The sequence below is a fragment of the Balaenoptera musculus genome, chromosome 13 (assembly GCF_009873245.2).
Source record: "Balaenoptera musculus isolate JJ_BM4_2016_0621 chromosome 13, mBalMus1.pri.v3, whole genome shotgun sequence".
Classification (NCBI taxonomy): Eukaryota; Metazoa; Chordata; class Mammalia; order Artiodactyla; family Balaenopteridae; genus Balaenoptera; species Balaenoptera musculus.
The window spans coordinates 31328605-31341190 of NC_045797.1; the positions used below are offsets into that span (position 1 = coordinate 31328605).

General features: G+C 45.0%; 1 protein-coding gene across 1 annotated transcript in view; it reads right to left on the reverse strand.

Moving 5' to 3' along the window:
* The window catches only part of ANTXR1 (ANTXR cell adhesion molecule 1), a 241307-nt gene that overhangs the window by 97915 nt on the left and 130806 nt on the right, over window positions 1-12586 (reverse strand). Inside the window, exon 13 of the mRNA XM_036873557.1 lies at window positions 2558-2653. Coding sequence (XP_036729452.1) covers window positions 2558-2653 — 96 coding nt within the window. The remainder of the gene's footprint in view (window positions 1-2557; window positions 2654-12586) is intronic.

A 12586-nucleotide genomic window follows, 5' to 3' on the forward strand; every position in this document is an offset into this window, starting at 1 on the left:
TAAGCAACTTAAGTGTACATTGAAGGACGAATGGGTAAAGAAGATGTGGTATACATATATGATGGAATAGTATTCAGCCATAAAAATGAAGGAAATCTTTCCATTTGCAACAGCATGGATGGACCTTGAGGGCATTATGCTAAGTGAAATAAGTCAGGCAGAGAAAGACAAATACTGTATGATTTCATTTACATGTGGAATCTAAAAGAACCAAATTCATAGAAACAGATCAGATTTGTGGTTGCCAGAGGTGGGGGCTGGGGTACAGGGTTAGGGGTGGAGGAAGTGAGTGAAGGTAGTCAAAATGTACAACTTCCAGTTACAAGATAAAGCTTGGGGGATATAATGTACAACAGGATGACTATAGTTTAGAATACTGTATTGTACATTTGACAGTTGCTAAGAAAGTAATCTTAAAAGTTCTTATCACAAGGAAAAATGTGTAACTATGTGGGGTGATGGATGTTAACTTACTATGGTAAACTTTTTGCAATATATACACGTACCAAATCATTAAGTTGTATACCATAAACTTATAAAATGCTATCTGTCAATTCTATTTCAATAAAACTGGAAAAAAGAGACATTTCTCACTAATACAAATTGAATGCCATACAGTACAGTTATATATTCCTATTATAGTAAATATTTTAAAATATTAATAATAGTAATTATTATTAATAATAATACAAGGAACAATCTTAAGCAGATATATAGATATTCCTATATAGATAATCCTTTAATTTTCACCATCTACCTATGAGGTCAGAGCTCTCATTGTCCTCATCATATAAATGAGGAAACCGGGGCACAGAGAGGTTAAGTAACTTGCCCAGGATCACACAGCCAGTAAATGGTGGAGTACTGCTTGGCTGTTGTATTGTTCCTAGCTGTCCCCACCCAGAGGTAACTGCTTTTAATAATCAAAGGGACTAAGTGAACAAAGGGTGATGCCTACTACAACAGAAGCCCCAGTGTTCACCTCAGGCTACCACCACCAACACTCCCAGCCACCCTCTTCTTTAAGAGCCCTCTGAAAGTTTTCTTCCCCCGAGAATTCCAGACTTGAAGATATGCTTGCTCTTGAATCACCATAGAAAGCAGTCTGGCTGCCTCAGTTTTTTTTTTTTAACCTTAAAAATAAAATGGTTATGCAGCCTTAAGTATTTAAACATTTAACTCTGGGGCTGCTGTGCTTAAGACTGCTTAAAATCTTGGTGAAATCACTCCAGCCTGGATTACACTAATTGACCTGAGACTTGCACCTGTCCCTCCCACCAGGGTCCCTCCCACCCACACATTCTTGTCTGCTACAAGTCATCTTTTCCCCTCAAAACCAGAGGCTTCTGTTGGCGCAAAAGCCTCTTTCTTTCCAGAATCCTTGCCACATGGATCCACATCCTGACTGAGTTTTGCGTTCATCCATTTATCATCTCTTTAAAGTGTTGTTTGAAACCATTTCCCCCTTTTGTTCAAGTCTAGCGTTCTACGAGGCTTCGTTTTCTGTCCTACACACAGATTTGAGTCGCCTTGCACTGTACGCTAAATGCTGGATTTCCAGAGATAAAGTGAAGACAAGCTCTAGCCTGGAGATGCTCACCATCTATTTTCCTCTGCTGGGCCTGCCATGGAAGAACTGGGATGCAGGGAACAGAAGAAGCTGTGGCAGTGGAGCAGCGCTGACTTCAAACGCACCTGGCTTTACAGCGCATGCTCTGATTGTGCATGAAGTCAGGGCATGTGCTAGAACTAGACTTGCAAGAGCTAATGTTTTTTTTTTTCACTTTGATATTACTTTGTTTGGTCTTTTCCTGGTCTGGGGGCCAGGGAATAGAAACTGATAGACAAGCACATATCATTTGGGCACGGCAGGTGATGGCGGGTTATTCCAGGCCCTGCGCTATTTGGGGCGGTGCTGGCCAGAGCTATGTGGTGGCTCCAGGTGACGATGATGGGGAGGAGGTCCTTACTGATCTTGTGCTGGGCACGTATAGGTGTGTCCTATAAATGGTAGCTAAAAGAATAAAATAAAGGTAGGTGCCACTCTTTATTGTTAAAAATAAAGGGGCCTGAGGCACTTTCTCAGATGGGCTGACTAGTTGCTAAGACCAAGGTGGCTTTGGAAGAGTATCAGCTGGTGCAGCTCAACAAGTGTGTGTGTGTGTGTGTGTGTGTGTGTGTGTGCGCACGTGCACATGTGCCACACACACACATGCATGTGTATTTATTACATGTCAAGTAACGCTCATCATTTACAGTATTCTGCTGATCTTTCCTAGGCATTGCGCCCAGAGCAGCCCCTCCAGCTGCTCCGCCCAAAATGGTGTGTCCATTGGCAAACCCTAACACATACTGACTCCTAATGACTCATGATTTTATTGATCATGTTAGTTTTTGCCAATTTTGTAAAAATCGTACAAAAGACGCTAGACTTACTGTTACTTATTTACACAGCTTCTTGTAGCCCTCTACCTACTCATGGTCCTGTGAACCTGTGTCATTCTTTGCTTTGAGCGGCCTGAGGTCTGAGGCCGGGGGAGAAGCTTGGGGCACTTACCACGGTGCAGCAGAGGGGCCAGAACCACCAGAGGAGAGCCAGGGCCAGAAGCAGGAACAGGATCAGCAGGGCGATTGCCAGGATGGAGCCATCGGACTGCGGGGCCGAGAGAGAGGGCGGTCAGCAGTGGGGCCGGCTGTGTGTGCAACCAGCATGTGAGCTTGGGGGGCAAGGCAATACCTGTGGTCTCCCCCTCCCCGCACTCCCATCCCCACTATGCAGATTTAAGGCCCAGAGAAGAGCACCGTCTGCCAAGTAAATGGTTGAAACGCTGCCCAACGTCCTGGGCAACACACTCTATGTAGCCAATTCTCATGAGAAGTGGGTTTGTCTTTTCAGGGAGGCCCCGTTCTTCTCTTTGAACAACATCCTGAAGGACCAATCCTGCAGGGGACAGAGAAGATGGCTGCCTGTGCAGCTGGGCACTGAGATGGCCTACCACTGCCCATCTGCCTCCGGACCATCACCCTGTGTCTGGTGACAGCCTCCCCTTCCCTGGATCTGCTGTTCCCGCCACCCCTTGGGCTGGACTTGGGACAATTCTCAGAACTCAGCCTGCTTCCCTGAGCCTGTTTGTCATAGGTGCGTGTAAGAGATTCACGAGGCAAAGTCTAGAGCCCACGGATGGGATGTGATAAAGGGTAGAGGGATTCCAGGGAGTAGAGGGTGAGGCAGCTTCTGCTGCCCCTGGGAGGGGAGGGGTGCGGTGACTAAGTCAACGCTGCTGTCGGGCTCAATGAGGCGGGCACCCAAGGCAAATCATGCCCACTTCCAAACATGCCTAGGCCAGTCCCCAAAACAGACAGTTGCCGTGGCCTGACATGATTACTAACTTTCATCAACAGAGATCCCACTCCCTCGGTGTCAGTATTCTGGGGCTGCTGGTTCAAGGGAGCAGATTTAAGTCCCCTCCACCGCCCCTTCTTCCCAGCTACCGGGAGTGTAAGTGGGTACAACCTTTGGAACTGGGGGCGAGGGGCAAGTTGTCCCAGGTATTAATTGTCATAGGTACCCCTTCTGAATAAAGCTGGCAATTCCACTTTTAGCTCCCCCACCTCAAAATCAGATATGTTTGCACAGATGATGATGATGACGATGATAAAGGAAAGCAACCTAAATGTTTAACAATTAAGGAATAGTTAATAATACATTGTAGAACCACCAATTACTCTGTAGACATTATGTTTACAAATAATATTTAAATGACCTGAGAGAACAGCCCTGATATAATGAGCGGACTTATGTTTGCCAAGAGTGAGAGAGAGACTGAGGGATATTTACTCAAATATTAATGGTGATTTTGCTGGTAGTGGATTTATGGTAATTAAAAAAAAACCTGTCTTTGCTTTTCTTTTTCTTTTTTTAAGATTGCACAATAAGAAAATAAACTATTGAAGTTGTATTTTAAAACTCTGCACTTGGGGCTCCTCCCTATGGCATCAGGGCTCACGTGGCCCTGGGGTTCTCACCCAGGATCAGTGGACCTATGGGGTACACAGATGGGCTCAAGTGGATGGAAGGTGTGACCCTCCCGAAACAACACTCATGATCTTCAGAGCATGTGTCTTCATGGGAGACTGTCCACAGCATGATCAGACTTTCAAAGCTGCCCTCTGCCCAACCATTTACAGAGGGGGAGGTTGGATGGCCTGTCTGAGGTTACACAGCAGGTTAATGGCAGAGCTGGGGCGTGACTCACCCCTACTCCGAGTGCCCAGTGGGGGCTACTGGAAGCTGTTTAAAGGCAGCTTTTACTCCCTGGAATGTCTTTGACCCAAAAGCCAGGGAACTAAACACTCGGCTCCCACCAAGCCAAGGCTTGGGAATGCCAGATTATCCCTGAGGGAGCTGCACCTCACAGGTGCAGATGCAGGGCTGGGCAGTGGGTGTGGAGAGGGCACAGCAGCCAGAGGATGCTCCCGGACCCACAACGTTTATGCATGAGCTACGGCAGAGAGTGATGTTCTCCTTGAAGAGACAAAGAAATCCCGTGTGTTCTCCAACCTTACTGTTAGTCAAGGACAGCCCTCTTGATCTTTCAGTCTCTACGTTCCATGCCCACAAAATGGAGATACTGAACCTCACCTGCCTCATTGCATTGATGTGAGGAGAAAATGAGCTATAAGATGTAAGCAGACATGGCCGGACAAGTGGGATGGAAGCTATCATGTCAGACGCTGAGCTGTAACTCATCCTCCCATTGTTTCCTCATGGCCAGCAAACATGGTGGCCATTTCAGACCATAAATCTGTTTGCAGTCAGAATAATAAGTGGTTTGGTTACTGCAAGGCTTATAAAACAGTGGTCTTTCAGTATTAAGTTATAATTTAGTAAAGACTACGGACTGCATTTATTCCTATTATATGCAATCTTGCCTCTCCTGATTTTATTTTCACTCTAGAGAGAGGAACTGAAGCAGAAAGGCTGATATATTGTGGGGAAAATTATTTTAATTCCTTCTGGAAAAAGAAGCAGTTTTCCTGTGAAGTGGGCGGGGTGGGGGTGGAGGACCGGGACCACAAGGGGAGAGAGGAAGCTTCAGCTCTGGAAGGAGATTTCCTGAATTCAGACAAAGCTTCATCCGGCCTATCTCTGACCAGGCTTGATCTGTCTCTTCCCCATCCTCCCTTCCGTAGCGAAGGAGGACAGCGTGGGGCTCAGCAGGCGCAAGGTGCAGTGGGGACACTGGGGGAGTGGAAACGCAGTGGGGCAGGAGCTCTTGGAGGGACTGACCCTTGCTCTGGATGCAGCCCCCAGTAAAGCCCCCCAGTGCACTGCCTGGTTTTCAAGATCTTCCAGCACCGTTATATACAAACACCCAGTGCAAAAGAGTCATCGTCAGACAAAGGGCATGAATTTTTGACAAACTTAGACATGAAGCTAATGTTCTACAAGTGGGTAACATGTGCCTGCAACCTCGGAGGAGGCTCATTCATGGATTCCTTCAGCAAACGCTTACTGAGGGTCCGTCCAGTGCCCACGGAGCAGACCTCAGCGGTAAGGATGGATTAGACAGAACCAAGGTGCTCATGGTCTGCTGAGGGATATGTATCAACTGTTACCCACACTCAGGGGCCTGTGTGTTATTCAACAGCTGTACATGCAGCACCTTTAATTAACTAATTTATTTTTGGATAGTTTTTATTTTATTTAAAAAATTAAAAAAATTTTAATACAATTTTAAAGGTTACTTTCCCTTTGCAGTTATAACAAAATATGAGCTCTATTCCCCGTGGTGTACAGTACATCCTTGAGTCTATCTTACACCCAACAGTTTGCACCTCCCGCTCCCCCTACTGCTCTGTTGCCCCCCCCCACCAACCTCCCGCCCGCCACTGGTAACCACTAGTTTGTTCTCTGTATCTGTGAGTTTCATGCAGCACCTTTTATGTGCCAGGCAATGAAAAAAGCAAACAGCCTCTTGAGTCTTAAAGCTTACATTCTGGTGCAATAGTAATAATGATAGTGATGATAATAATACTTGTTATCAGTATAGCTCATATTTACTGAACACTTACTATGTGCCAGGGACTGTCCTTTCTAAATATGTACTAACATGCTTTCCATATGTTAGTTCACTTAATATTAACAACCTTATGAATTCAATAATATTGTTTTTTTCCTATCTTACAAATAAAAATACTGAGGTAAGGACAGAAGAAGCAGCTTGCCCAAGGTCACAGGGAGAAACCAGAATTTAAAGCTGGGCCATTTGGTAAGACATGGAAGCAACCTAAATGTCCACTGACAGATGAATGGATAAAGAAGATATGGTACATATATACAATGGGATACTATTCAGCCATAATAAAGAATGAAATAATGACATTTGCAGCAACATAGATGGACCTAGAGATTATCATACTAAGCAAAGTAAGTCAGACGGAGAAAGACAAATACCATATGATATCACTTACATGTGGAATCTAAAATATGGCACAAATGAACCTATCTACGAAACAGAAACAGACTCACAGACAGAGAACAGACTTGTGGTTGCCAAGGGGGAGGGAGGGATGGATTGGGAGTTTAGGATTAGCAGATGCAAACTATTATATAGAGAATGGATAAACAATAAGGTCCTACTATATAGCACAGGGAACTATAGTCAATATCCTGTGATAAACCATAATGGAGAAGAATATGAAAAAGAATGTATATATGTGTATAACTGAATCACTTTGCTGTATAGCAGAAATTAACATTGTAAATCAACTATATTTCAATAAACTACATTTTTAACAAAGTTGGGCCATTTGGTTCCACAGCCTACAAGTTCAACCAGCAGGTTACTGCTCTCAGCACGCACTAAGAACTAAGTGTCTGGAACTAGCACATCACAGAGGAGGTGACACTGGATCCTCGCCCTCAGGGCGAAGGAGAGCTTGGCATTCCTGCACAGAAAGCAAACACAAAGTGCATGGTGTAGGGGTGAAGGAGGCAGGGTCCCCACTGTTGGAGCCCAAGCTGAGGGGCATGGCTTCTATCTTGAGCCTGAGTGGCTTCAACCTGGGGGCACTGTGTTCGGACTTGTTTCTTGGGAAGTAAATGCTTTCAACGCATAGACTATGGACCTGAGGAGGGGAAGACTGGAGATCGAAGGCCCAGGTGGAAGGCTCCTGCAGTTCCTCCCAGTCTTTTAGGATGACATTTTACAGGGTCACTCCTTCTGAAACTCTTGCATTTTCACGGATGTCTTTGTACTAATTTTACTAACGATAGCGACTGTTATTGTGTGCTATCTACATTCCTGGCACTATGCAAAGTGCTACCTATGCATGAGCTCATTTAATTAAACGAGACTTGTTAAAGCAGTCTTATTGCAGGAACTGTTATCCCCTTTTTGAAGGTAAGGAACAAGGAGACTCAGCGAAGGTATGTAACTTATTCAGACCCTTCCCGTACCACTTATGGACATATTTATATGTCCTCAATTTTAATGTTGCAAAACTGGGAATTGAACCTTCACAGTCTGATTTTAGAACCTTGCCCCCTTTCTACTTCATCATTACACTCTAATGTCAGATTTATAAAAAATTCCCTTAAGAAATATCTATACTTGAAAGACTAAACATAAGGCAGCTGCATGAGAGACTGACTTTTTTCCTATGAATGCTGAGGTGTAAGATGCTCACAGAGGCCTGGGGTGGAACATGCAGACACAGAATATTAAACACGAGGGCAGGATGCTTGGGCCGCTCCTTCCTCTGGTCATTCCTTGTTAGGATCAATTTCCCTGAAGGCTGCCTGGCTTGCAAGGCAAATCCCTGCATCATGGCTTTTTAAAATGCCTTTGTCCCCGGCTCACCAAATGAGGGCATCTTTTAAGATGAGGAGGCATTGTTTTCAAGAGTATAGATTTGGAAACGTGAATAATGAAGGCATCTCTCACATGGTTAGGTTTCTAGTAATTTTGGATTTCTGACGCACGGCAGGGGGGTGAGGGATCTCGTGTGACAGGAGAGAGGGAGGCCTCTGGGCAACAGAGAATCAGGCATCGCTGCTGCTTCCTGTCTTGGTTTTTTTACGGTGGTTTTTTTTTTTTTTTTGGCGCTGAACGTTTTATCTTTAAAAAAACAGAAAGAAAAGGAAAAAAAAAAAAAAAAAAACAGAAAGAAAAGGAAAAAAAAAAACTGTCCCTACAAGGGGGAGAAGGCCCCCAGTGGGCCCCTGCCTGTTGTTCCCCGTGGCTTCAGAGACTTCTGTATAGGCCTTAGCTGCTTGCTGGCCAGGGTAAAGGGAGAAGGGTCAAACTGAGAGCAATGATGGGAAACTGGGGGAAGCTCAAGTTAAAGAAACTTGGTGGAATCCCCCATCTCCAAGCTGGGTTTGAACTGGGATTCTTCCTTGTCGCTCAGGCAATGGGGTTATTATGCAGCCAATGACGTGTCTTCAGTTCTGCCTGGAAAACCATCTTAACCAAGTTAAGGAGGGAACATCCTTCCCCACTCCTGTGTATCCTTCCACGTTGAGGGCGCTGTGTGTAAAACTCCAGGCCTTTCTTCCCCTTTACTCATTCAGTAAACAAGGCCAGAGCACAGCATTCCCGTAACTCTGCCCCTGGCTGTGCGTCTTCCCCGGACAGGCCCCATGCCCGCGACGAGGCTGGCAAAGCTATTTCATCCTGGGCTTCAGTTTCCAGCCCATTTGCTGCCACACTCAGCCTTAGTCTCTAGTCCGCAACAACAAAGGCAATACTGAGGTTTCCATACATGGTTTGAGGGTCTCATTTCTATTTGTTCACATGTTTTATTGCCCCCAGGACAGTGATCCCTCCAATATCTCTTATCTTAACTTCCCCCAGGATGGACCCTGGTAATTGTAACAATTACATTTTGAAAACAGTGTACGGGAATTGCTAACAAAGGGCTAAGCAGAGCCCTCCCTGATGGGTGGTGGGTTTGCTGCAGTTCTAGGATCTAGGCTAGGTTTTGTGGATTCTGAGCGCCACCACTGAGTTACTGAAGATACTCAGATTCTTTCGTATGGTTAGATGAGGCTCTCTTTTGAACATTTAACCTGAAGAATGAATTAGCAGGTTTACTCTGCCACATTGAAGGGTTATTAGCCAAACTCTGCCAAAAATATGACAGGGAAACAGCTGATGATCATTAGATATTTTTAAAAGCTGGCGAGGTTGTTTCCCTAGTTTCAGTTGGTAAATGATGATACCACAGGGCACTCCAGGACGCGACGAGGAGGCTTTGCTATGACGTGAGGCTACTCAGTGGTCCCTCTTCCTCTCCTGCCTCCATCCATGGCCCTGTCCCTCTTTCTCTGGTATTGAGTGAGATTGTCTTTGAGGCGCTGTCGAAAAGCACTCAAGGGAAAGAGGCCCTTCCACTAGGGGCAGTTCTGGTCCATGACCTTGTGATCTCATGGCCACTTGCTTGTTCTAAATACCCAAGAGGCCATCTGGGTGAGAGGGAGATGTGCAGACAGAGACTAAGGGTCCAGGGACATGCTGACTTTTCCTGCTCAGATGGGAGAACCTGTGAGCAGGCAGAGGAGTGTCAGTTCCTCCGAGGGAGGCTGGAGGGCTCTGGACCCCCTGCTGCACCCCCTCACCCTCCACTCCAGGCAGCCTTGCTCCCTCCCTGGGCAGAGGCTGCCACTTGGGAGGTGTCACATTCCAGTGCTCTGAAGTGGAATTTCGAACCATCCTCAGCAGCTGGTATGAGCTCTGTTTCCTGCCCAGACAAAACTGGCAGAGTACAGGCAAGTTTTATTTCGAAAGATGAAATTTAAGTCATTTTATTGCTGCTGAGAAGTTCTGGATGGGCAAGCCCAGAGACCAAAATTCTCTCTCTCTCTCCCAGAGCTTATATATTCTGACTGTTATTTCTGGAAGTAACTTTAGCCATTATCTAACTTCTCCGCCCATCCCACCCTGCATTTTCTTGGAATTCTATTGCCCTGGCATCTGTGGCAGTGTTCTCCTCAGCCTCCTTCCTCCTATCTCTGATTATTCCTTGCCCACCTCCTCATGGGCTTTTCCTTGTATGCAGTCCCTTAAATGTCAGTATGCCACATGGATCCATTTTTTTAAGAAAGGTATATACTTTTTATTGTGCCTGAGGGTCTACTTTTCTTTCCCTTTAAAAAATTATGGTAAAATATATATACACATAACATTTGCCATTTTAACCATTTGTAGTATACAATTCGGTGGCATTCAATATGCTAACCATGTTGTAAGACCCATGGATGCATTCTTGGTCCCTTGCTGTCTTTCTAAAACTCTTTCTAAAACTTTCTAAACATGGGCTGTCTCCTTTCCTTTCACAGTTTAAACTCTCATCTAGATATTGATGACTCAACTCTTTATCTCTAGCCTAGATCTCTCCTTATGCTTCAGGGTCATAGTCAGGGTCATTCCACTGTCTGGTAGGTCCTACTGACACGGCAAACTCAACAGTTCCAACTGAACTCACTGTTTTCCCCTTCGAAACTGTTCGTTCTCTTCCCCTCATTCAATGGTACGACCTACCAATCCAAGTGGGAGATCTGGAAGTCCATCTCAGTTTTCTTTTTCTCCCTCTCTCCCCTACCTGAGGGTCACACCATCCTATCAGCACATCTGCTCCTTTGACCACCTAAGGACTTCTTGAATCTGCCCTTGCCTACTCCTTCTCCAATACTTGATTAGGTTTAGAATTTTTTTTTTCTGGCCAGTTGTAGTTATCGCTTCACTGGTTCCTCCTCCACCATCCTTGTTAGCCAAATTCCATCCTCTACCACTGCGTCTAGAGTCATCGACCTAAAATGTTATTATGACAGCTCTGCCCACCCATGAACTCTTCAACATCTCTTCATTGTCCAGAGTTCTTAATACTGGAGAATTTGATGAAAGTGATACATCCCTTCCTCAGAAAAGTACACATTCACGCTTATACACAAGCTCACTAATTTTGATTATAATTTTGGAGGAGGGGGTCCATCAAATCCCCAGAATCCATTTATGGATCCCTCAGTCCAAGAGTCCTTAGCTCAAGGCCCTTCACAACTAAGCCTCTCTTTTCTCCAACCTCCTCTCTCACCACCTCCTTCCTTACACTTTGTGCTTTGACGAAACTCAACCACGTGTAAGTTCCCTGTATACACCTCACTGCTCTCTCATGTTCTTCTCCCTGAAACACCCTTTCTTCCTTTCATTGCTTGGGCCACTGTTTTTCATCTTTCAAGTCTTAGCTCAGGCACCACCCGGTGCATTTATACCTTACATGTTTATTGAACACCTACTATGTGCCAGGCCCTCTACAAGCAATGGCGTAAAGATGGACACGGTCTCTCTAATCATACACCTTGTAGTTGCGTGGGGAACACAGACAAGCAAATGCTACCACTGAGCCCTGAGTTTGGGCTCTCATTTTATCTTATATCTCTATCTTAGCCTCTCCTGTATATTATAGATATTATATCATTATGTGTCTCGCACTGAACTATAAGCCCCTGGAGGACATATATTTGACTTTACTCATCTTTGTGACTTTGAGATGTAATACAATGTTTCAAACATAAAAGGACTTGTCCCTCAAGTATTTATTAGACTGAGGGAAATGACAGTTTGGCAGATTAACGCCTTCCACAGCTCGTGGGGGGCAGAAGTGGCACAGGCGCCAATGTTGCCCCAGGCTGCTCACCACCCCCTCCATGGTCCCGTCACTGGAAATAGCTCACCAGCCTCACTGCAAAGAGCTTGGGCTTTGGACTCAGTAAAATTTTTTGTTTTTGTTTTTGTTTTTTAACATCTTTATTGGAGTATAATTGCTTTACAATGCTGTGTTAGTTTCTGCTGTATAACAAAGTGAATCAGTTATACATATACATATATCCCCATATCTCCTTCCTCTTGCATCTCCCTCCCACCCTCCCTATCCCACCCCTCTAGGTGGTCACAAAGCACCGAGCTGATCTCCCTGTGCTATGCGGCTGCTTCCCACTAGCTATCTATTTCACATTTGGTAGTGTATATATGTCCATGCCACTCTCTCACTTCGTCCCAGCTTACCCTTCCCCCTCCCCGTGTCCTCGAGTCCATTCTCTAGTAGGTCTGCGACTTTATTCCCATCCTGCCCCTAGGTTCTTCAGAACCTTTTTTTTTTTTTTTTGGTTTCCATATATATGTGTTAGCATACGGTATTTGTTTTTCTCTTTCTGACTTACTTCACTCTGTATGACAGTCTCTAAGTCCATCCACCTCACTACAAATAACTCAATTTCTGGACTCAGTAAAATTTAAATTTAAGGCCTAATTCTTACACTAATTGATATGTGGACTTTAGGCAACTTACCCAACCTCTCTCTTAAACTTCCTTTTCTCAACATATATGAAATTGAGATAACTCCTACTTCCCAGGATTGATCTGCTGTTACATAGGATAAGGTACGTAAAGATCCTGGCCCAGTCCTCCTTCAATAACTGTGACTTTCCTTTCCATTCTTCCCTTGCTTCTATGCCCAAGCCATGTTCTTGGTGATGTGTCCAGACTTGGCTCAGGTAAATAAATTTGATTCCTGTGAACAACC